The sequence below is a fragment of the Sinocyclocheilus grahami genome, unplaced genomic scaffold, assembly GCF_001515645.1.
Source record: "Sinocyclocheilus grahami isolate Dianchi unplaced genomic scaffold, SAMN03320097.WGS_v1.1 scaffold171.1, whole genome shotgun sequence".
In the NCBI taxonomy this organism is placed as follows: Eukaryota; Metazoa; Chordata; class Actinopteri; order Cypriniformes; family Cyprinidae; genus Sinocyclocheilus; species Sinocyclocheilus grahami.
Genome location: NW_015505350.1, coordinates 1,799,276 through 1,826,360, shown reverse-complemented (window position 1 = coordinate 1,826,360; position 27,085 = coordinate 1,799,276). Strand labels below are relative to the sequence as shown.

The following is a 27,085-nucleotide window of genomic DNA, read 5'->3' as shown; positions in this document are numbered from 1 at the left end:
AGGACACACACACACACACACACACACACACATATATATATATATATATATATATATTAGTGCTGTCAAACGATTAATCACATTCAATATAAAAGTTTTTGTTTACATTATATATGTATGTGTACTGTGTATATTTATTATGCATATACATATTTATACATTTATATATTCATATTCTTATATTTTATATTATATATAAACATAACATATTTTCCTTAAATGTATACATGCATGTGTCTGTATTTATATAGGCCTATACATAATAAATATACACAGTATACACACATATATTATGTAAACAAAAACTTTTATTATGGATATGATTAATCACGATTAATCATTTGACAGTACTAATATAAATACATACACATATATATACAGTGCCCTCCATAAGTATTGGGACAGTAAAGACAAAATTGCTCTGTTTGGTGTGGAGTCAAGAAATCTATAAATATGATTAAAAGATGAATTTGAGACAAAACTATAGACCTACCTCTGACCAGCACCAAAAATAGAAGCAACATTAGAGTTTGCAAAAAAAAGCACAAAGGTGAGGCATATAGATTTTTAGAGTTTTATGGACACATGAGACAAAGATTAACCTGTATCTAAGTGATGGGAAAGCAAAAGTGTGGAGAAAAAAAGGAACTGCGAATAATCCTGAGCATACAGCCTCATCTGTAAAGCATGGTGGAGGTGGTGTCATGGCATGGGCATGCATGGCTGTCTCTGGAACAGGCCCTCTCAAATTTACTGATGACTTAATGTATTGATGACAGAAGCAGAATGAATGCAGAAGTGTACACAAACATCTTGGCTACCAATATTCAAGAAAATGCCACCAGACTCATCAGAATGCGCTTCATATTGCATCAGGACAATGACCCAAAACCAGGGTGCGAACTACGGGGGAGCTCGGCTCCCCTTAATAAGACATAGACATGAAGAAAGAAAGAAAGAAAACATTATGTAACAAAATAACTTTTTCTAGACTACTGATATGACTGAAGTCTTGTCTCGTGTGTACATTATTTTAATGCTTTTTAAGCACAGTTTAAATAAAATCACAATAGCATTCAAAAGGCTACAATTAATGTGATCAAAAATATTGACAATATTGTGTAATATTATTACAATTTAAAGTTTTTGATTTTAATTCATGTTCAAATGTAATTTATTTCAAAAAAACAAAAAACAAGTGGGCTCCCCCAGAGTCCACGGTATAGTTCGAATACTGCCCAAAACGCCCTGCCAGTTCAGTCAAGGAGTTTATCAGGGCAAAGAAATGGAAAGTCTTAGATTGGCCAAATCAATCTCCAGATTTAAATCCGATTGAACGTGAATTTCACCAGCTGAAGAGACTAAAGGCAGAAACTCCCTAAAACAAGCAACAGTTGGAATTGGCTGCAATAAAGGCTGGGAAAAGTATTTTAAAAGATGAGACCAAGAGTCTGGTGATGTCTATGGGTCGCAGACTCACTGCTGTGATTGAACGCAAGGGATCCGCAACTGAATAATAGCTTTTAGTCTTTTACATCTGCCTTTAGTTCAACTGTTCCAATACTTATGCTCACATCAGATAGTGGGATGAACTCTAAAAGTGTTGTCCTTATTATCTGGTAAAACATGTATGTGTTGAAACACCCAATAATAAAATGTGACATTCTGTAGTTTTGTCTCATATTAATCTTTAATCATATTTGCAGATGTCTTGACTACACAGCAAGCAAAGCAATTTTTTTCATTACTGTCCCGATACTTATGGAGGGCACTGTATACACACACATATATATATATATATATATGTATGTATGTATGTATGTATGTGTGTGTGTATAAATATATATATATATATATACATATATACTGTATATATATATATATATATATATACACACACACACACACACACACATACACAAAACATAATTGCATTATGCATTACAATTAAAAATAACTTTTTAAAAATATATATATTTTACAATGTAATTTATTCATGTCACGATGAATTTTCAGCATCATTACTCCAGTTTCCAGTGTCACATGATCATTCAAAAATCTAAATCTGCTCATTTGATGCTCAAGAAATATTTATTATTATCTATTATTTATCACTGATAAAAACCACAGATTTTTCACTGATATTGTTGCTTAATATATTTACATAAATTATGCATTTTTCAGGATTCTTTGATGAACAGAAAATTCAAAAGAACAACATTTATTTGAAACAGAAATCATTTGTAGCATCATAAATATCTTTACTATAAATTTGGATAAATTTAATGCATTATTGCGGAATAAAAATATTAATTGCAAAAATCTTACTGACACCAAATTTTTTAAATATTCTGTATATGCACATATATCATCTTGCAAAAGCTGTGAGGTGGTCCCATTACTGGCAGCACAAGAATTATGAAGACATCAGATGCTGTCTGAGGAAACCCTCAGGGTTTTGATCACGAGAGAGTCAACCCTGCTCTAGGCGCTGACCTCAGCCCTCAGGGTCATAGAGACACGGCTGCTGAATGATGGATCGTCCGCTGAGACACACACATGCGCTCACATGCGCAAACTGACCTTGGAAGGCAGCTACTTGACCGGTAAGGCCTGGCTAGACTCTACGGGGCAGCCATAATAAGAGTGATCAGTCTAAAGGACAGGCGCAGTGTGTGTGACTGAGACTGATGAGAAGAAGCAGTAGAGATTATAATCGAGAAGCAATTACTGCAAGTACAGGGTCTTGATGCTCAGATTAGCTGCTATGTGGAGGTGTGTCTGCGAGGTATGGAACTGTGCCTGCGTAAAATTAACTCAGGATGAGCAGATGACAACGTTGAGGTAACGCTGGGGTCTGTACACAATTACCTGACTATGTGAAGTTCTGATGACAGGTAGGTTGTGCAGTTAGTCTCGCAAAACACAATGACAATTTTTATTTGATGAATAGAAATAAAATACAAATGCAAAATGTAAAGTTTAGGCAACAGGAATAATGAATAATTTATCTTCGTTTTAAAATATTAGGTATTTGAACAAAAATAACGCTATGCAGTTTTAATGATATTTATTATTTAATCCAAAAACCATAAATTATTTATACAAATAAAATATGAAGCTTTTATAGCCAATCAATCACGAACAATCTATCGCCATACTTTCAGAGTACATTGACAATGTAAGTGCTCACATTTAAATTTTTAAATATTCAAAGTGTTGTTTTCTATGGAATTCTTTCTGAATTTTGTGACATTAGACCATAATTAGATACTCAATTTACAAGATTAGGTGTATTTTTTTTGGTAAATTGCTTGGGATATAAAAGCATCTTCTAAATTAATAAATAGCTGGTCAACAGTATAAATAGTAGCTTTTGAATTAATCTCTAAGGATTTGGCCTTGGATGTGTTGTCAGCGGGCTTCATAGCTCTCATAATTTTTTCTTAAATGTGTCTAAAACACTTCCGCATGATCCTGTAAAAAAAAAAAACTTCTTTGCTTTTACCATCTTTTCCAGTAACAGCACAGAACTGCCAGCTTTTTTTGAAATAATTAGACTCTGAAATTCATGTACAAATGTGACCCTGGACCACAAAACCGGTCTTAAGTCGCTGGGGTATATTTGTAGCTAGTGTTGTCACGGTACCAAAATTTCAGTATTCGGTACCAATACCAGTGAAAATCCACGGGTCTCGGTACCAAAGCAAAACACAAAAACATGCTAATTAAAAATTTTGACTATGCTTTCATTTAATCCAAACTGTGTACATATTTAATTTTTGAAAACCTAGAGTTATTCAGCCAAGAATAACAACTAAGTTAGCCAAAAAAAAAACAAAAAAAAACCCAGAACTGCTTTTCTGACTGATATGACACAAACAATGTTAACCATTTGTACATTCTCTAACACGCATATTTTAGATTCACAATTCATTTAAAAGCCTCTGGTGTGTAAAAATAGTAAATATCATCATGTCCTCCTGTTTTTTTTACCCTAATAAAAGTTATAGGAGCATTAAATAGTTCATAAAGAAACTTCATTCTAATGCTCATTATATTACCGTTAGCCGCACCTATGCACTCTTATAACAGCGTTCATTTCAATCCGACATTCAAATTAAAATATTGACTAATATTCATAATAGAAGCGGTGTTTCCCACAGACTCGCACTCTATATGTGGCGGCATATATATGCAAATTCATTCTCTGCCAGCAGGAGGCGCTGTTGGAGTGGGAGAGATAGAGGTTTCCCCAGTAATGGCTGTACACAAAGCAGCGCTCAGCTCACAAACGCTGCTCAGGCATTACAGGCAAGATGAAATGAAAATGTCATCCATAATTTTCTGAAGACAGTCGGTTTCCTTCAGAAATACAGTGATATAAAAACACCCGCACGTGCAGTTTCGACTTTGACAAGTGCAGTGCTCATGTTTATTCAACGAAGTCAAAACCTTTTGGAAAATCTATTTGTGGCGGTCAGTTTTGATATTGTGGCGGGGCGCCCCAAACAAAACAAATTATTGGGAAAACCGATCTAAATATTAAAAATGAAAATGAAACTTACCTGCTGGAACTCTTTCTTTGATCTGGGTGTATTTAAAGTGTTTTGTTAGTTTGCTGTGTTTCCTCGTTTTGATGTCGCCACGTCTCAGTGCTTTTATGAAGAGAGCGCATCTGCGCAACTTTCGGATAGCGCATCAAGAACCGGGTTGACCGGGCACTCGGTACCACCGGTACTTAAAAAAACCTGGTACCGTAACGTTTTAATTTTTTAGTACCGACTTTGTACCGAAGTACCGGGTCTTTTGACAACACTATTTGTAGCAATAGCCAAAAATACATTGTATGGGTCAAAATTATTGATTTTTATTTTATGCCAAAAACCATTAGGATATTAAGTAAAGATCATGTTCCATGAAGACATCTTGTAAATGCCCTACTGTAAGTATACTAAAACTTAATTTTTGATTAGTAATATGCATTGGTAAGAACTTAATTTGGACAATTTTAAAGGCGATTTTCTCTTTTTTTTCACCCTCAGATTCCAGATTTTCAGATAGTTGTATCTCGGCCAAATATTGTACGATCCTAACAAAACCATACATCAATGGAAAGCTTATTTATTCAGCTGTCAGATGATGTATACATCTCAATTTCGAAAAATTGACCCTTATGGCTGGTTTTGTGGTCCAGGGTCACAAATAAGAGAAAAAAACTCAGATGCAGCAGCATTAAATGTGGAAAGAAAATTCTGTGACGTTCTTACCCTGAGTCTGCGTCCGTACACTGTGACCTGTCCTCGTGCCTGTTCTTTCCGTTGTCTCCATTCGACCAGGTTGAGTCCATTATCGATGGGCAGAGTGACATTTCTCTTGCTTATGCTCGGGTTGACAGTTCCTGACAGCAGGTGAGGCTCCGTGTGAAGAGACACTTCCATACCGTTGGCCAATACCAGACGCAAGGAGCCATCCAGACCGATGTAGTAACTGTTTTTGACTTGATCTACGATTTAAACACAAACAATCTAGTCTCACAAACTAATTATTAACTAAGTATTATCCAACATTGAATTATAAATGAAAAATTTGTTCTCATTTACTTACTTACTCAATGCAAGTATTAGTAAAAGCTGACAGAATTTTACAGATTATGATTGCCACCCTTCATTGGTTACATGCTGTATTTCTCTCAAAATGGCAGCCAAATTTATGACACCAGTTTGTTGAATACGACCAGACAGACAGACCAAACAAAGGGATGATTCAAAGCCTAGTTAGTCTTTGAGTTGCCCTCAGAAGACCGAAAGAGAGAGAACGAAAGAGAGGCAGAAAGCTATCATAGTTGAAGCCGTCTGCCTGTGGCAACTGAGATGCAACTAAATCTGAAACTGTCTGCCTCCATCCCCAGGTGGTCTCGCTAAGCGCTTTGGAGGGACACGGAAGATGGAAGACAGTTGAAGAGAAAAAGGGGGTGAACCTGAGAGAAATAAAGAGCGAAGACAGTGAATGGGAGAGAGACTGTTAACAAGAATGACGTACCAAATGAGAAGATGTCAGTGAGTGCTTTGATGAAACTCATTACTAGTCAAAGGGAATTAATAACTCAAAAGCAGTGCAGACAACACGTAGCTAGTGGACACTCATTCCCTGTTAAAAATAAACTGAATAATATTTTTAAAGTGATTCTATTCCAATTAAATACAGTGAAAGTCAGAGTTTGTGACAGAAAACAGTCCTTTTACAGCTAAACAAATCACTCAACAGCCATCATGCTAATACCCTCAGGCGGCTAATTTCTACCTGCACCTACATCTACTTTATAAGGAATAACACACATTTTCATGTGTTTGTTAAAATGAATTAAAATGTCACATCTGTCAAGCATAAAAAATACACATCTAAAAGTAGCTGAGACTATATCTCACAATTTTGCGACTGCATTTCTCATAAACAACTTTCATTGTCACAATGGCATTATATCTCATAATTGCAACTTTGTTTATTGCAGCTGCAATTTCATATCTCACAATGTGACTACATTTCATTACGAATTTATCTCACAATGTGACTCTCTTAAATGCAACTTTGTCAGATTATCAAAATCTGAAAAGATCTCATAGTTGTGATTTAGTCTCTAGCAGTTGCAACTTCATATCTGGCAATGTGACTATATTTCATAACAAATTTATCTCACAATGTGACTATTTCTCATAAACGCAACTTTATTTGTTGAAATCTAACTATATTTCGTAATTGTGATTTAGGCTCTAGAAGCTGCAACTTCATATTTTGCCATGCAAATATATCTCGTCACAATGTGACTGTTTTTACAAATAAAGTTGCATTTACATTTTGTAATTATGACTTTATTTCTAGCAGCTGCAACTTATCTTGTATCTCGTATCTTGCAGTGTGACTTCATTTCTTGTAACAAATGTATATCTAACGATATGACTGTTACTATTTTTAACTTTATCTCAAAATTTATAAGAAGAAACATTCCTCCATAAAATTCAGAAATAATATCTGATAACAATGACATCTTAAATTTAGCGTCTTTATCTCAAATCATTCTAAAAAACATAATTGGCTTGCTTTTGATTGAAAGGCAAGACTTAAAGTCTTGATGATGACTATTTCTCATAAACGCAACTTTATTTGTTGAAATCTAACTATATTTCGTAATTGTGATTTAGGGTCTAGAAGCTGCAACTTCATATTTTGCCATGCAAATATATCTCGTCACAATGTGACTGTTTTTACAAATAAAGTTGCATTTACATTTTGTAATTATGACTTTATTTCTAGCAGCTGCAACTTATTTTGTATCTCGTATCTTGCAGTGTGACTTCATTTCTTGTAACAAATGTATATCTAATGATATGACTGTTACTATTTTTAACTTTATCTCAATATTTATAAGAAGAAACATTCCTCCATAAAATTCAGAAATAATATCTGATAACAATGACATCTTAAATTTAGCGTCTTTATCTTAAATCATTCTAAAAAACATAATTGGCTTGCTTTTGATTGAAAGGCAAGACTTAAAGTCACATTGAATGATTCAACTCACACGAGTTGTCCGTTTCGTCCTCTATACTGTCTTTGAAGATGAACAAAGTTGTGCATAAATTGGATCTCAGCAATGTCAAATGTATAAGCAGCTCTTGCATATTTGTCTTTTGATGGCTTATTCAGGTAAATAATATTGGTGCCCTGAAAAAAACCTCTGACTGAATGACCTGGAAATCGAACACATGCTCACTCAACCTTGGAAAGTCAATAAACAGCACAAGGTCACGACCTCCGTGAAATGCATATCCAGACTGCGCGCGAAACTCTGTGTTGGAGCTAAAGCCAAACTGGTTTCCGTTTACAAAGCAGACAATAGTGAATTAATTAGCAGCAAAGCATTTGGCAGTAAGCCCTCTTTTTCTCTCTCTCTCCAGCAGATGTCCAGGACAAGGTCACCATGCGTAGGTGACCATTAGTTTACTCTAGGATAAGAACACCAGCAGAACTTTACGCCCTCTACCTCTTCTCTCAGAAGCAGTCGTCGGTAAACCAACTGAAGCCCAGGGGAGGAGGACAGCCCTTCAAATCAAACGCTCACAGGAGCGCAGAAAAATCTTTACAGTTTCTGAGGAAATAGAGCAGGGCACAGGGAGTTCAAAGCTATTTATTGGGAATCGATGGAGCGCTTGGTTAGGTGAAAAACAGGATATCGAAATGCCAAAGTATGCAAGGAAAATCACAAGCTAGAATGGCGGCCCCTAACCCCAACCACACCCCTCTGTCTCGAGGGCCAAAGTGATTAAGATTTGGTTTTCTAAGATGGACCAGAAAAGCAGGAGCTTGGTGAAAAAGGGAGGCTGGAACAAACAGAAAGTGGTGGACAGGAAATCAATCTGGACTTCTTTCTTCATGAGTGGGCGGTCTTGCGATTTTAGAGAAAATACAAACACTCATGCCTCTATTGATTTCACGAAGAAGAGGCCTGTTTGCTTCCCACAAACATATCAATTCTGCCTCACAGTTATTTTACTTTATGTACAGCTACTAAGTTTCTAGTATATAAGAGAACAAAGGAAGTAATTACTTCTGGGTGACCTGTTCCTTTGTTTCCTTTATTTACTCACCCTCATGTCGTTTCCAAACAATGTTCTTAATGTAATATTTTGTATAATGTGATATTTGGAAGAATCTTCTTAGTGACCAAATATGACCATAAACCTGGTACAAGTCACTTGAACACTATAAGTCTTCTAAAGCCATACAGACAGAAATATACACTTCGAAATTTTATGTTTTTGAAAGAAGTCTCTTAAGCTCACCAAGGCTGCATTTATTTGATCAAAAATATAGTCTAAAACAGTAACATGTGACCCAGTACCACAAAACCAGTCTTAAGTCGCTGGGGTATATTTTTAGCAATAGCCAAAAAACATTGTATGGGTCAAAATGATCGATTTTTTATTTATGCCAAAAATCTAGGTGTAAAGATTATGTTCCATGAAGATATTTTGTAAATTTCCTACCAGAAATATATCAAAGCTTATTTTTTGATTAGCAATATGCATTGCTAAGAACTTCATTTGGACAACTTTAAAGGCGATTTTCTCAGTATTTAGATTTTTTTGCAGCCTCAGATTCCAGATTTTTAAATAGTTGTATCTCGGGTAAATATTGTCCTATCCTAACAAACCATACATCAATGAAATATGTAAAAATGTCAAAGCTGAATTTTCAGCAGTCATTATACATGATCCTTTAGAAATTATTCTAATATGCTAATGTGGCACTCAAGAAACATTTCTTCTTATGCGTATTAGTTGAAAATGCGTCTTGCAGCTTAATGAAGTTTGGACAACTGCATTTATTTGAAATATATATTTTATTGCATTACAGATGTCTGTAATTTTAGTGAGTTTAACTGATCCTTGCTGAATTAAAAAAAACACTATTCACTAATTCATTATTCACTAAAAATCTCCCCCTCTAATGAGCTGCTGACTCATGTACCATTATGACTGAATCATTCATCATACAGGTTTGGAACGACATGAAGGCGAGTAAATGATGGCAGTATTTCATTTTTGTGAACCAGTGTTAATTTAGTTGACGAGGAATTTGTCAACGACATTTTTTTCACCGACGACAACGAGACGATAACAAACTAAAACTCTATTTGAATGACAAAAACTATGACGTAAATTAAATAATGAGAAATAACGTTAAATAACGTTTTTCGAATAAAAACGAGACGAAAATGTTAGGGAGGGACGATTTGGGAAGAGATTCATTCAGAACGAATCTGCTGCGTGGTTCGGAGGTTAGATGCGTACATATGAACCGGCGGGACATAAGCTAACATACACTTGCTGCACGTCACATAAAACGTTCAAAAATGTCAATATGTGGGAGTAAGAGAAGAGCAGACATATGGATAAATCTGACGACGCAAGAGAGAACTCAATTCGGTCCGGTTTTATGAGTGCATACACTAAAGCATACACACACAGAAAGCGCGTCTCACAGCGCGCGAGTACTCTTTCGTGTCGCATGAATGGACAATTACACACAAAATTAAGTTGAATTGTCCGTTTTGACGAGTATTCACATAAACACAGTTGACTACGTCTTAAGTGAATGTAAACAGCAGGGAGAACGTGTATCAGTACACTGCATCCATAAAGATGAATCTAAATTTATTTATAGAAATAAATATCTGCTTGAAAGAATGAAGAATATGGTAAACAAGTTGCTATAAAGAATGCATAATTAGCCTATATAACCATTGGTATTTCATTAAAAAGAAGACCATGTTCTTGTTCTTTATGAGAAGTGGTTTTATTTAATTTTAACATAAAGGCATGTTGTGTGTCACCGCAATTAAATTGGTGTCTATCATGATAAAACCTTAAAGGGGTGCTATTATGCTTTTTCACTTTTTCAACTTTAGTTAGTCTGTAATGTTGCTGTTTGAGCATAAAAAAGATCTGCAAAGTTACAAAGCTCAAAGTCCACTTCAAAAGGAGATATTTTATTTACTTTTCAAAAACTACAACGAACGACTCGTTTGGACTACAACGCATATTTTCCGGGATTTGTGACATCACAAAGATCGACGAATGGGATGAGACCTGGTTGAGCTGCACTAGAGAAGGCAACGAGTGTTATCACTATGTCGGAGACACGCTAGCTTTCCCAAGGCAGACGAACTTAGAGTGGTTACAATCATCCGGGTTTAAATCGCACTCAAATTGATTTGATTTTGACGCAATATTTACACTGAAGCTCGCAGGTGGCTTTGGTAAGGGGCATGACATTTCCCAACCAGACGCTGAGTGGTGCCAATCACAACACACACTGGCCCAGCTAACCAATCACAGCACATTTCGTATTTCAGAAGCCTGAAATGATAAAATATGACTAAAACTAAATGGCATTTTAGTCAAAAGACTGTGATTAAAAATAAATCAAAATTAGCTGTCAAAATTAACACTGTTGTGAACTAACCCTTGAAATGTACTGAATTTATAGTGTCTAGGCTAATACTTTACCCAATTCCCAAGAATTGTCCCCTAGGGCTTTGCAGATATTCTTACCTTGCATGAGCGTGTAGAAGGTTCCTGAGGCCGAGAGGTTGGTGGTGACTGTGATGTCCTCTTTGTTGGAGCCCTCGGTTTGCACGCGCACAGTACTGTCTGAATTAGTGCGGTAACTGCTCACCCTGCTCGTGGGGTAAGTCACGTTTGTCAGCCGCCCATAGTTGTCATACCTGAGGAGATGGAGAGAACAGAGTGTGAAAAAAAGATGGTTCAACTTGTCTTTAATGAGACCAACTGTGGATTTCAATCAAATGCAGGTCTGGCTTTTGAATAAGGGACTGTCAAAGTGAGATGTACAAGCAAGAGAACGGCCTAAGAAAAATTTAACTGTGTCGCAAAACTAAATATTTTGAAACATCATGGAAGAGGGTTGAAGGTCCTTTCTCGATTTTTGAAACTGTTTACCACTGTGGCAGACATCATTATTGTTCCAGGTCGGTATGCTTATGCAAGAAGCACAAAAATAACACTTCAACTTCAATCTCTGCAACAAAACTGGCCTTAATTGTTAAGCAACGGCATGAAGAACTTCTTATACAAGCCCAATTTTCCCAACAGGCTTGTTGTATTTGAATGTGGCCCTCGTGGCTTGTGAAGTTCAGTGCTTAGACTTAAATGAAATCATTATTTTCTAACCCTTATGTCATTCCAAGCCTTCATGACTTTCTTTCTTCTGTGGAAAACAAAAGATGATATTTTGAGAAATAACTGTTTGGTTCCCAATTTTGTCTTCAAGAGTCTTCAAAAGAAGAAAGAAAGGGTGGGAAAAATGACAGAAATGTCATTTTGGTCATGAACTATCCCTTAAGAACACGACTACACTCTTAAAAATAAAGGTGCTTCAAAAGGTTCTTCAAGCGACGCCATAGAAGAACCATTTTTGGTTCCACAAAGAACCATTCAGTCAAAGGTTCTTTAAAGAACCATCTCTTTCTTACCTTTTTGTAATCTGAAGAACCTTCTTTCTGTTTCACAAAAGGTTCTTTGTGGCAAAAGGTTCTTTGTGGCAAAGAACCTTTTGTGAAACAGAAAGGTTCTTCAGATGTTAAAGGTTCTTTATGGAACCATTTAGACAAAAAGTTCTTCTATGGCATCCTGAAGCACCTTTATTTTTAAGAGTGTAGTTTGAGCTTCAAACCAACTATCACTGTAGAGCAGCTGTACAGAGTCAAATTCATTGGCTAATCTGAAATTGCTTGGTTCTGAAAATAAAATGCAATATGACAATTTCACTGCGAGACAGAACTGAGTGTAGAGCGGTTCTCTTGCAGACAGATATTTCGTCCAACTAGATGTGATAGCAGCAAGTAGTCTGTGAACGAAACCAACAAACACTAAGATCTTCAAAGATAACGAATCTGATTTGGTGGAGATACTTATTTTATTTTCTATGACTTCCATGCAATATCTTTGGGATTTGAATCCAAGATTTCCTTATCACACAGGTTCTTATATAGTACTAACTTCACAGGCTTTACACGCTAAAGAAAAAATCAGTGGAAAGAACAAAATGAGTCTCCTCCGTTTTCATTTGTAGAGGTAATAAAGAGGAAAGCTCCTGTGATACGTTTCTTATTAGCCTCTTTATTCCCCATCCATAACTCTTTTCATCGTATCATTTTTGCTGCTCCATTTTTTCAAGAGGCAGAGAAAGGAGGTTAGGGGCTGGCAGTGAATGACTGCAGTCGACCCACAACAATTTTGTTCTGTTCTCTGGCAAGCAAACTAAATTATCCTGTTTTCTTCTCCTACATTGTTCCTATCCTCCCTATATTTTTTATTTGTCAGCCTCCACGTGAGCGCTCTCTCAGCAGGCCGAGTGTGGAGTAAGTGCCAACTGATTCATCTCGGTGACCAAACATCTCCTTTTTAGAGCAGCAGTCTTTTGTAGTCATGGAGAACTGACCGCCTCAAAGCACCCTGGGATTGAAGTATTGGTCGAGATGTACCACTGAGTCACATTAGAGGACACAAATACAGCGGGGGGAAGAAAGCATTCGTAAACAACCGTGCGGATGTCTAGGTCTGTCTGAGACCCTTTGTGGTCACATGACTGACTGACATGAAAACATGGACTACTGTTCAAAAGTTTGGCATTGGTGAGATTTTATTTTTTAAGTCTTTTATGCTCCCCAAGACTGAATGTATTTGATCAACAGCACAGTAAAAACAGTAATATTGTGATTGAAACGCATGAACACAATTTAAAAGGATTACAATTTAGAATGATTTCTATTTAAAATAACTGTTTTCTATTTTCTAATATATATTTTAAAATGTAATTTATTCCTAGGATGCAAAGCTGAATTTGCAGCATACAGCAATCTTCAGTGTCACATAATATGCTGTGTCACATAATTCTAATATGCTGATTTGCTGCTCAAGAAACATTTCTTATTATTATCAATGTTGAAAACAGTTGTGCTGCTTCGTATTTTTGTGGAAACCAATGATAGAATATTTCAGGATAGTTAAATGATTAGAAAATTCAAAATAACAGGATTTATTTTAAATAAAATGTTATTCTTTTAAAGGTTTTTATTCTTGCTAAATAAAAATGGTCATTTCTAAACCCCAAACTTTTAAATGGAAGTTTTTTTTTTTTAAACTGGAGCATATTTACAGCAATATTGTATATGGAATAATATGGAAAATTGAATAATATTAATTTTATAATATTAATATTAATAATATGAATTAATTCATGTTTAATTCCAAAGCTCAAGGACACTTTACAATCAATGAGATTGAAATAAAACTAAAATAAACAAATAAATAAACCTACTGTATATAATTAAAATGATTAACCTAATAATAGCATTTTTGTGAAAGCCCAAAAGCTATAATACAAATATTTTTAAATACATTCGAGTCATTTATGAAGCTGAAAAGCCTAACTGTCTATTCACTGAAATTAACGTTCCATATAAGATTTTGAGTACAATTAAAATGACAGAAATTTTTGAGCTGAATTAATCCTTTAAGGATATGGTTAACTACAAATGTTGTTTAATTCGGTGGAAGAATGCAGATGTTCCAGAATTAAAAATGGAAAACTCTGTTAGAACACATTTCCTCATCGTAGCAGAAGTCTTTGTTATGCTTACGCTACTCTCCGTACAGTTTCTGCACGAGTCCTGGCCGATGTAACGTCCGCAGGCAAACACGCTTCATAGGGACTTAATGAATTCAGGTGGCAGAGATGATAAACCGCGTCTGCCACACTTTGGAGTGTGCAGATAAATTGTTTAGGCTGCTCTGTTCTAGAGCAGGAAAACAGTGACTTTGACCCTCAGATGGCAGCTTGACCTTCAAAGTTAATTATGCAAAACAGAATATCAAATTACAAATTACAAAAAAAAAGAGGGAGGAAAAAAAACAACAACCAAGCCTTCTTTATCACAAAAGACGACCTCATGTTGCCAGAGGGAATGGACGGATCTAATTGCTTAGGAAGGGGAAAAAAACAACAACAGAGCAACTATTCCTGATGTTAATTATTGTTTTTTCTCTTTCACTAATTGCAATTATTGAGTAAATGTACTTTGCCTGCCATTTGTTCATTTGGCAAACAGGGGATTAAATAAATGATATGAGAGCATGGGACTGAAACAAAGGATGAAAAACTGAACTTTCTTCATCGCTTGAGGCAATGCCACTTATGGCTGGTTATCTACAACCATTTACTGTGCCTTATCAAATATGCAGCATTTGTACATTAAAACAAACAGTACAAGCAATAAATGCGTGTGAAGTAGTTTTAAATTAGTTTTGCCTACGGTCAAGGTCACATGAATGTAATGCTAATGAATATGCTACATCAGTATTAATGCACAGTAACACATTTTTTGTTGTTATACAGACCGATGGTCGAATTTTCTCTAGAAAAAGGTTTACATTTTAGTTAATCTGGAATCAGTTACAGGGGATGGATTTACTGTTTGGGTGGGCATCCACAAAATGAGTGGTAAAACTAAAAGGGGTGCTAAGGGGGAAGTCGTGGCCTAATGGTTAGAGAGTCGGACTCGTAACCCAAAAGGTTGCGGGTTCGAGTCTCGTACCGGCAGGGATTGTAGGGGGGGGGGGGGAATGTACAGCGCTCTCTCCCACCTTCAATACCAAGACTGAGGTGCCCTTGAGCAAGGCACCGAACCCCCAACTGCTCCCCGGGTGCCGCAGCATAAATGGCTGCCCACTGCTCCGGGTGCGTGTTCACGGTGTGTGTTTGTTCACTGCTGTGTGTGTGCACTTTGAATGGGTTAAATGCAGAATTCCAAGTATGGGTCACCATACTTGGCCACATGTCACTTCACTGTCACTGTCACTGCCTGTGCCACCACTGACTACACAGAATAACATGCAAACATGCAAAACCAGTATTCAGCCTTATAGGTAAAAACACAGATGGAACTAAACATTTGTGCCCCTATGGGCCATTGGCTGACACTGACCAATTTATATGCTGGTATATATAATAAAAATATTTGACTTTTTTTATTCATATAATCAAAATAAGTATTAAAGGTTAGATTGTGTAAATGTGAAACAAAAATGAGTGTCTGAACTGCAGAAGCAGGAACTCTAAAAAAACAACGCTGTTAGAGATACTCCTGAAACCAATTACTTTACAGCAGATGACTGAAGTCCAATAAACCACAGAGACCTCGTGAACTCTTGACTGTATCTACAGTAACATGACCCACAGCCAAGCAAGACCTTCGCAATTAATGGCTGAGTAAGAGTATATTTAGCTTCCAGTAGTCGAGTGAAGCTCGCTGTGAAGTATGCAGTGATAAATGTGAAACTCTGTATTTAAGATATAGCTTGAATAAGTATAAAAAAATACCGTGAAAAAAATTATGGGCATTAAAAAGGATGTCACTGTTTTAAATGTAGTAATTACCCCTACACATTTCATATTTATAAAGAAATAAAATATACATTTTAAATGTAATAATAATAATAATAATTTACAATTATGTAAGATTATACTAATATTAACATAACATATACATGTAAATGATATATATTTTTGCGTATTACATGTACATGTATATAATAAAAAAAAATCTAAAAGTTAAATATAATGTTAAATATGCTACAATGTTAAAAATAAATAATTTATACAATGCAATATAATAGAAAACAACCATTTTAAAATATGATTATCAACATTTACACTATAAACATACTGATGTACATATATATTTTATGTGTGTAATATAAAAATTTCAAAAATCTAAATATTAATTTTAAAATAAATAATTATTGGCATTTCATTTTCATAATAAAACATTATATGAAGATTATATAAGATCAACATTATATATATATATATCAACATTTACATCATATACTGTACATATGTATGATGCAAATGTATATTTTATTTGTATATTATATGTAAATATAATACAATTTTAAAAATCAAAACATTAATGTTAAATATAACAATATATTATATATACCTCCCCATATCTTTCTACATGTATGTATGTATGTATCTATCTATCTATCTAGCTGCTAATAATTAAAAAAATAATAATAATAATAGTTCTTACATAAATAAATGATATTAAGAAAATAATTGCTTTTAAGACTGTGTAAGAATATTTACATCTTACATCATATACACTTACATAGTGTAAACGTATATATTTTATTTGTGTATATAAAAACCTTAATTAGCGTTATAAATGCTTCTCTCAAATGTTACATCTTGCCTGAGCTAAATCTGGAAAAAAAAAAAAAATAATAATAATAAATAAATAAATAAATAAAAATAGCTTCTTTGCAGTGTGACGCATTCTACAATTGATATGCCATGGAAAAGTTATCAGCCTTTAGTATAGAAAACAACAAACAGAAAGTAGAAATTTTACTCACTCGTAGAAGGTAGTCCATCCGTCTTCATTGCTTTTTGTGGCCAGCAGACCTGAGCTTCCATGATAAGTCATCATGGCAAGCTCTTGACCCTGGGCAGCAACACTCTTCAGTGCATTATTAGTTCCAATAGTGAACCAGAACGTCTGGCCATCAGGACCCATCAGCCAGAGCGGCAATCCCGTTGTGTCTCTACGAATGGTCACTTTGTTCTTATTCTTGTCCATGATGCTGCTCAGGTCACCTTCACCAGAGTAGCTGAAGTTGTACAGGTAGTCTCCAGTGGTCAGGCTCTGAGTGTAGATGTGACTCCCGTTCACGTCAAACAGGTAGAGTTCGTCATCGATGGGTGAGGAAACCTCATACATGTTGAGCGAGTTGAGGAACGCTTTGTTCCTCCTGACATATCGGATGCGTATGTTACCCAGGTCGGCGATGAAGAGTTCTCCATCGGGTGAAACCGCTAATGAGGAGGGTGCGTTTAGCTTGGCATCTTTGGCGTAGCCGTCGTCGCCCGAGTAGCAGTCGCAGTTAGCGTCGTTCTTGCAGTCGCAGCCACTGGGGGCGCCAGCGACCAGAGAGATCTCTCCATTGGTTGAGACCTGACGGACTCGGTTGATCTTCTTCTCGTCCGACTCGGAGATGTAAAGCAAGCCGTTGTGGGAGACGGCAAGAGCGTTGGCGGATTCCAAGGTGGCGTGGATGGCGATTTTACTGACTAGGAAGTGATCCAGGCCGGGTACCTGGCAATGCATTGGCCTTCCCGCTACAATCCTCACTTGATGGTTCTCGGAGATCTGCAGAACTACATTGTTGTCCAGAACATAAAGCGAATTGTCCATCGGGCTCACCGCCAGATCAGTGGGCCATTCTAAACGCACCTATGGGAGACAAGGGGAAAAATACACTGTTATAATGCGACATTAAGAGTTTATTTTACTTGTTAGGTTTGGAAACACATTTGCTATGGGAAAAAGTGAAGCAGGTGCTCAAACAATTACAGAGAATGTTCAACTAAAAAAAATCTAATTAAATAAATTCAAATTCTAGAAAAAGTCCAAACACAAACAAATGTAACTTTATTTATTACATTATGCAATAAAAAATAAATATAAATAAAAAAAATCAAATTTTAAATTCAACAATATTTGCTTTTGACATGCACAAAAATCTGTGAATAAAAAAAGATCACAATTTTAAATTTAACAATATTTTCTATTGGTATAAAATCACCCTCTTTATGGCATGTTTTATTAATAATAATAATAATAATAATAATAAAACATGCCATAACATATTTATTAATGAAGTCCTTTTTATGGCCTGTTTTATTGAAGATGATGATGATGATGATGACTTGATCATCATTTTCAATAAAACAGGCCATAAAAAGAACTTCATTAATAAATATGTTATGGCATGTTTTATTATTATTAATAATAATAATAATAATAATAATAATAATAATAATAATAAACAGGCCATAACATATTTCTTAATTAAGTTATTTTTTATGGCATGTTTTATTGAAGTTGATGATGATGATAAAAAATTGGGATTTTTTAAATTACATTTTGATATATTAAAAAATGAATAAATTGTGATCTATCTTAAGCTACTTCCTCTATTACAGACACAATCTCTGTTGCCTGTTGTAAAGGTTCTTTTAAATACTCTGTTTGACTGAGAAACACTTGACGTCTGATGTTGGCAGAAACTTTTATTTTAAAGAAATAGTTATTATAATAGTTAAATAGTTACATTTCTGTTTGTAGAGTGAGTGTTGCACTTTTTTCTACAGATGAGGAAGTGAAAACTGAAATGCCAGATGCTACATTAATAATGGAAAAGCAAATACGACGAAAAAAAAAAGAGAAAGGTTTGAATAGGTCACAATTGCCGCAGAAGACAAACAGTTCTTGAGTTGAGGCTGCTTTATCTGATAAACATGAAAGTTAAAAAGAGAAGTTGAAATGTTGATAAGAAAGAGTAGCAGGAGAGAAAAAGTGAGTCAAATGATCAGATTAAACCATAGACTCCCAAAAAATTATACTTGCACTATATCTGTCACCCCTCCACACAGATGTCTTTTTCTAGCTTTGGCTTATTAATTTCATAATGGAAAGCGACTGCAGCAGGGGAACAAGACCTTCGAAACAAAACGTGGCACACGTATCAAATAAGACCTCCTGCTTGGCTGCCTAAATTATGATTATGCCTTATTGTTCTCAAAATAATACAGCAGGCTTTTAATATAGAAATGATTGAATCTGGTGAATTTGCACAGACCCTCTCTTCACTAGGGGACAGTAATCGCTCTCTTAGGGGCCGAGTATGAAGTGTTAGTGATCTTGGCATGCTAACAAGGCTGGCTGATTAAAATATGCTTTTAATGCACTCTGAGAATAGACAAAAAGCTACCAAGCTGAGTTTAATATTAAAAGTATTTCATAAAAGTCACAAACTGATCTGTAGACGTCGACTGGGACATGTTGGTTTTTATGGAGAAGTGAGAAAAGCTATAGCATGATTAATGAAGTGCATTAAAATTTGCCTTCAACGTTTGCTGACTTTCTCATAATAGATTTCTAAATGTGACTGTTTATAATTGAAGAGACAGAAAAACATTATGTTGACATTTTCAACAGAGACTCAAGCAAGCAGATGTGGCATTTAAACGAAAAAATAAATGGCTGCAATCTTCATTTTACAGACTTAGACGATCACTTAATTTTAAAGATCATAATAGAGCATTAATACTTCTTGATACTACTTGATAATTCAAAATACCTGGAAAACTCTGGTTGAGGAGTTATGGGTAATATTTATCATGAAGTAGATGGCTGCAGAATACAAAGTGTTTACTAATTCTTTAAAGCTGCATATGTGAAACAGCAACAATAAGTACAGTGTTGTGCATTTCAAACCGAATTATGCTATGATAATTAGTGCTGTCAAACGATTCATTGCGATTAATTGCATTCCAAAATAAAAGTTTTGTTTACATACTGTAATATGTGTGTGTGTACTGTGTACATTTATTATGTATATATAAATACACACACATACAGTATATATTTTGAAAATATTGACATGCACATATTTTATATTCATATAATTTATATTAATTTAAAATATAAACAACATTTTTCTTAAATATATACATGCATATGTTTATATATACATAATAAATATACACAGTACACACATATATTACAGTATGTAAACAGAAACTTTTATTTTGGATGCGATTAATCGCGATTAATCGTTTGACAGCACTAATAATAATGCCATATGATATCATAATGCAGCATGTTACATATTTTGTCAAACAAAACAAAACAAAAGACAGAAGTTACACAAAAAAAAAAAAAAAGTATTTTTTTATATTATTATAATTATTTTTAACCCGTCTGTGTAAACGTAAAATTTTGGTATGATCAAATAACTAGTAAAAAAATCTAACTGAATAAAATATAAAAATGTAATTTAGCATTAATTAAACAAACAACAACAAAAACTGACATTACAACAAAAATAAAATACAATCAAATTTAATTAAATTAAATTAAATCTCCAAAGTGGAGGCACTTTCATGCATTTTGGTATTTCATGCAAACAAAAACCTAGATCATTAGGAATGCATCAGATGCACGAGCTAACAAAATGCATTAGATAAAAACTTCAAAACGGCAATGGCCCTGCGGAACTAGAACCTGTTAAAAAGTAGGGACAAGCCATATTATAGCTGATCTCACAAGTGCAAGGATTTCAGTATCCTGACGATCCTGGACTGTCCGATAAGTCCTCAACAACAAAAAACATAGCACTCAATACACCATTCTGCCCTCATTCCTGGAAATGATGCCCGCACCCTGAGCTGATCTATATCAAACTGCCTCCTGGACACTGGTCTGCAGTAATCTATTGGCCACAGCCACTGCCATGGCTTAAGTAGCACCACGCATTGATTTTAAGATACGATTAAGTCACAGTAAGACCCGAAGAAAGAAGACTCTCACTGCCTAACTGAGTCACCGTGTTCTGTTCGATATCGGTCAGTGATATCTCCCCCGAGCTGAAACCTACAACACACACACACATACACATGCACGACATGATATCGAGATTTCTTATCACGGCAGAAGGATTAATATAATAAGACACATCACGGAGCAGCAGAGCAGAAGTGGAGTTGGTGATGGACAGGCTTTAACCGAAACCAAATGCCAATTTAAAACAATCACTGAAGGAACGAGAAAAGTTACCCAGTACCTTATCGAGACGTCAGTGACAGAACATCATCTGGAAAGCATTGCATTTGGTTTTAAGTGCAATATGCGTGTACAAATCTAATCAACATCTTAAGAGTCTAAACCAAGGCTTTTCAAAGTTTTTAATGTGAAGTAGCCCCAAATATGATTTGAGAAAGACTCCTTTCCCAAAATATATAACAGAATATAACTCTAAAACATTATTATTATTTTCTTGGGGCACGGCAAGAAAAACTAAATAAGAACTGCAAAAAGTTCTTAAAAACCAATCAGATTTTAAGGTTAGGTACAGGGTCCAACCAATCAGATTTCACCAGTTAGGGTTAAGTCCAGGGTTAGGGATTCAACAGCATTCTAACCCACCAATCACTTTCATCCAATTTCCAGGGTAGGTTTAGCATTACAGATATGATTAGATGACGACTTAATGCTACACATTTTATTCCAGGCCCAGAAAGGATGTTAATTCAGGAATCCTTGGCTTTTTGCAGCATATTGCATGGAACAAAAAAAAGACAAATAAGACATTTTCCAGATGAAAATGCACTCGATGAACAGATGTCTCGATGTTTTTGTGCTATCAGGGTAATTCTTTGTTTATTAAATCCATTTTCTTCTGAACAGTGGCGATTAAATATTCAGCGGCTGTGAGTTTGTGTGTGTGTGTGTGTGTGGATGGGTGGGGGGCGGAGGTGGGATTTGATACCTCTGTGAGTGATAGACAGGATGTATCATCTCTATTTCTCCATCTACTCCTCACTCTTTCGCACACTAACAGAGTGAGAGAGAGAGAATAAACTGCTCACACCCTCGTAAATCCAACACTAGAACAGCTGCCGTTAAATCCTTCAACATACGCTGAAGCACGCGTAATGAGAACACGCAGGCTTGACCTTGTCCGAAAACATGTAAGCCAGCTTGCATCTTAAACAGCCTTTTCAAAATACAGTCCTTACTGCGACATTTCTTATCAATTTTGATTCACGTCATAAAAAGGAAAATAATCGCTCGCTTAGTTTGAAGTCATGCTGATTTGGAGCAGCCGTTGCTGTAGATAACAGGGTTGCGCACCATTTAAATTCCAATCAAATTTCTGAGGTAGCAAACAGGATGCAGAGTTGACCTTTCGCTAAGCTCTGTCCACCTTAAACTCTTTAGTTACTATCGACACTACAATGAGCTGAATCAATAAGTAAATGAATAACATTCTCAAGCGCTAAACTACTCAAGATTTTTGTTTTTGAAAAAATGAATAGTTAGCAAGGGCGCATTCATCAAAGTGACTGTGAAGACATTTGTAATGTTACATAAGATTTCTATTTCAAATACATGTTGTTCTTTTGAACTTTCTTTTCATCAAAGCATCCTGAAATTTTTTTTGAAAACATGTCACGGTTTCCAAAAACATAGCACTGTTTTTAACTTTTTTTAAAGAAATATTTGTTGAGCAGCAAGTCGGCATATTATAATGATTTCTGAAGGATCATGTGGCACTGAAAACTGCGGAAAAATCTATTTGGCCATCACAGAAATTAATTGCATTTTAAAATGTATTCAAATGGAAAACAGTCCTATTAATATTTCACAATATTACTGCTTTACTGTATTTTTGATCCAATAAATGAAGCCTTGGTGAGCATAAGAGATTTATTTTTAAAACGTGTATCCAAACACAACTTGTATCCTCTCTGTATACACTGTGTGACTATTATAAGACTTATTTTGGTTTAATATTCTATACTATTATGTTATATTATTATTAGTGCTGTCAAACGATTAATCACATCCAAAATAAACGTTTTTGTTTACATACAGTAGTATATGTGTTTGTAATGTGTATATTTATTATGTATATATAAATACACACCCATGCATGTATATATTTAAGAAAAATATGTTACGTTTATATATTAAATATATTTATATATATGTGTAATATAAATTATATGAATATAAATATATACATGTAAATATTTTCAAAATATATACTGTATGTGTGTGTATTTATATATACACAATAAATATACACAGTAGATATATTATGTAAATAAAAACTTTTATTTTGAATGCGATTAATCGCGATTAATCGTTAGACAGCACTAATTATTATATAATAATATTTAATATATAATAATATGAAAACTATCTAAACACACATATACTTATAGTATACACTAAACAAGTCCAAAACCTGAACATATGGCGGATGGCAACAGTTGCTGAGGTAGGATTTCTTAGTAATGTTTTAAGGCAGGGCTAAGCGAAGGGGCAGTCAAATTCATATTTATTTTTCAATTTAATTTGAGTAAAGACAATTAAAATGGAACAAAATAAAAATTTTACATAGAGTATACAATCAAATCAGTTGTAAACCCCTGAATTGCATACCAAAAATAACCATCACTGAAGTAAAAAGACATTTAAATACTCCCATTCCTCCAAGAGTGTGCAGTTTTCACCATATTTCTATGTTCACCAGGGGATGAGGAGAATATTTATTTCAGAAACCAATGTAATATTTGAGAAGAAATATTCTTGCCAAGTCTTAAATTCATAGCGCTCGTGCAAGGTGCCTGCGCTGCCCGAAAGGCAAACAAATTTGGAATAAAATGCGAGGTGTGCTCTGAATGCAAGATCTGAATAGTAAGTGGAAAGGAATGAAGCCATCACAGAATTGAAGCTTCCAAGGGGGGCTTATTGGAAGCGGAGATATCGGGACCTAAAGTGCATCACATGTTAATGAACTCGGTACCCGGCACCAAAAAATATGATATTTTTTGTTGGATCTAGGTGAGAATTGGCAGGCGGTGTATGAGAGGGAGGAAACAGGCTTCAGATGAGCCCTCAAAAGTGCGGCAGCAGCAGGCTTAAGTAATGCGGCGGCGTGTTTGATGCAGTGAGCGTGTGCTGCACATGCATTTTTAATGGATGCTTTTTACTGTCTGAGTGTCTTTGGCAGAAGCTGGTGTGATTTGTCATCATTGAGGCTGGGACTGCAGTGGTCTTTCTGTGAGTGTGTGTGTGTGTGTGTGTGTTTCAGGCTAGAAAGGTTTTCTCTGTGGTGCAGCTGGAGGTCGTCTCCCCAGTGATCCACGTCCTCTCAGCAAAATAAAGCCTCTCAGTCAGGCGGCAGAGGCATTATTGAGCAAACCGTAAGCTGGACAGGTATATGTAAGCAAAACCAGAAGCTTGAATACAATTCATGTGTTGGACTACAGCATGTTTTTTTTCCCATTTCATTTAATTTATGATTTTCATACTGTGGTTTTAAAGAGTCATCAAAGATGAGACCATAAAAATATGCATCAAATATCATAGGTTGTAAGGTTAATCCCACAAAAACTGTCAAGAATTTGCCTGGCCCCAAAAGTAAAAAAAAAAAAAGAAAGAAATAAAAAAATTTAAAAAAATGAATAAAGAAAATGAAGCCTATTTTTAATGGTATTTTCCTATGCATGTGTAATGTAAATGTAATGTAAATAAAATGTACATTACAATAAGGGTCAGTAAGATGTGTTGACAGTTGTGCTGCTTAATATTTTTTATTGAAACTGTTTATATAGATTAAGCAGCACAACTGTCAACACTAAAATGTTTATTAAGCAGCACATAATATTAATATGATTTCTCAAGGATTATGTTACACTGAGGATTGGAGTAATGGCTGCTAAAAAATTGGCTTTGCCATCACAGGAATAAATTACATTTTAAAATATATTCATATAGAGAAAACTCCTTTTAAATTGTTATATTTCATAATATCATAATTTTTTACAGTATTTCTGATCAATAAAGCATTCTTACAGACTGGGTGAGCATAAAAGGCCAGAACATTTTGAATGGTATATCAATATTTAATGTAAATATATCAATGAGTCAAAGGTTCCATATTACATTAGCAAAGGTTAACAAATTCCCATTACTGTAATATGAAAAAAAAATGTATTACTATAATGCACAAACATAATGATGAATATTTGAATTTAAAGCTCAATAGTAAGTATACAACATTTGTTGAACTAAACGTAATTAATGTTCATTTTATTATTAAAAATAATTCACTATGATTTTCCTCTGTATTTGTTTTATACTGCAGCAATGATAAATTGCTTTATTCAGTCTTTTAGTAATGCAGCAACTTTGACTCACTAATAACTTGTAATTGTTAAATGTCTGCCATTACCTGGATACTACCATTTTCAAGTGACGTCTTACACTGTCATGTTTGAAAATTGCTGTTTAAAAAATAAATACATACATTTTTCCTTTTTCCTGTGTAGTTCTATTGCACTTTTCCAATATGGATTCTATAACACAGACTTTATGAGTTCAGTGCAACGATTGAGTGATTACACTGCATTGATATTTAGTAATTCTAATTAGTCACTGAACATTTCAGTTTGCTACATCCAAAACATAAAATTGGGTAAAGAAATGCATAAGGAAGACGTTTACTATAGAATCAAGACAAAAGCTTATTGCAGTCAACTATATTTTCTTTGTCATTATAACCGCAGGCATTGTTGATTGTCTTGACACTGGGAGAACGTTGCAGGCAAAATAAAGTAAAGGAAAACCAAAGCAGCCTAAAAAGCTCCAGGTCTGGACCTCTAGGGCAGTGTCACATCCTAAAATGATACTTTAGAGATGGCAGTCAGCGCAGTGTCCTTGCCTGGGGTGACAGGTAACATTTGGATTGGTTAACAGCGCCTAGGGTGACGAGAGAGTGCACGTTTCTTTGAGTGTGTATTTGAGTGTGTTTTGGGATGGAGGGAGCAGCTCTGTCACTCAGGTTGTAGGTCAGTTTGAAACTGGGTTTCGCAGGCCTGCAGCTGTAGGCAGCATCTGGGTTACTGGGACCCAAGGGAACACAAAGACCCCTGACCTGCCCTGAAGAGATGTCAGCTGCAACCCTTCACCCTCAGTAAGGCTGACATGATGACTACACCAAACATGGTGGCAGAACAGTATAGTCGTGCTGGCCTTTCACAAATCCTGCCATATACTGGTCTTTATAAAGAGGTGTGATGGGTGAGAAAGCCGCAGAGCGAACACAAGAAGGTTACCCACCTGCGAGATGTCCATCACTGAGTCACAGCTCAGGGGTCGTGCTGAGGTCAAGTCGTTGAAACCCAGCAAGGTGGATATGATACCGTTCTGATCGATGCGGCGGATCATGGTGCCATCTACAAAGAAGATCACGCCATACTTATCCACAGTAATGCCTGGAGACAAGAGACAGAAAAAGGAATGGATCTTTCCTGAGAGGATTGAATAATCTTACATGATCAACAATTAGTTGAATTACATAGCTGTAGCAAATTAGCTCAAAAGATAATTATATTTATAAGTAATTATAACTAGTTATAATTAATTATTAATATTTAGATCAGATCTAAGTTAATTAATTGTAGCAGAATCAATATTACAATGATTTAATCTGTTCGTCTACTGACAGTATAATCATTTATCAATTCTAGGAAAGATTATTTTCCTGGCCAAGAAAGAATAACTTTCCTACTTCATACAGTACTAGCATTAACTTAGCATGTAGTAAGGATCAACATTCAGTGACTCCGAATTGTGAGAAGCACACAGAGGCAATCAACTGTGAATATAAGGGATTTAATAAATGAAACTACAGCTAACATACAACAAGACTAAGCACATATATACAGAATGAAGGAAAGTAAGGAAAGAGAGAGAGAGAGAGAGAAGAACAAAGAATGGCAGTATTTAGTATCAATTAACCACAACCTAATGAGAATCATCAGAGAATCAAAAATCACCTTGACAAAGAGGGCCCAAACT

The 27,085-nt window shown here is 35.2% G+C and overlaps 1 protein-coding gene across 1 annotated transcript in view; it reads right to left on the bottom strand.

Annotated features, from left to right (window-relative positions):
* The window catches only part of tenm4 (teneurin transmembrane protein 4), a 245,415-nt gene that overhangs the window by 17,449 nt on the left and 200,881 nt on the right, over positions 1–27,085 (bottom strand). The window contains exons 23-26 of the mRNA XM_016283213.1: positions 26,345–26,499; positions 17,004–17,881; positions 11,115–11,287; positions 5,271–5,506 (exon numbers count right to left, since the gene is read on the bottom strand). Of these exons, the coding sequence (XP_016138699.1) occupies positions 5,271–5,506; positions 11,115–11,287; positions 17,004–17,881; positions 26,345–26,499 (1,442 nt within the window). The remainder of the gene's footprint in view (positions 1–5,270; positions 5,507–11,114; positions 11,288–17,003; positions 17,882–26,344; positions 26,500–27,085) is intronic.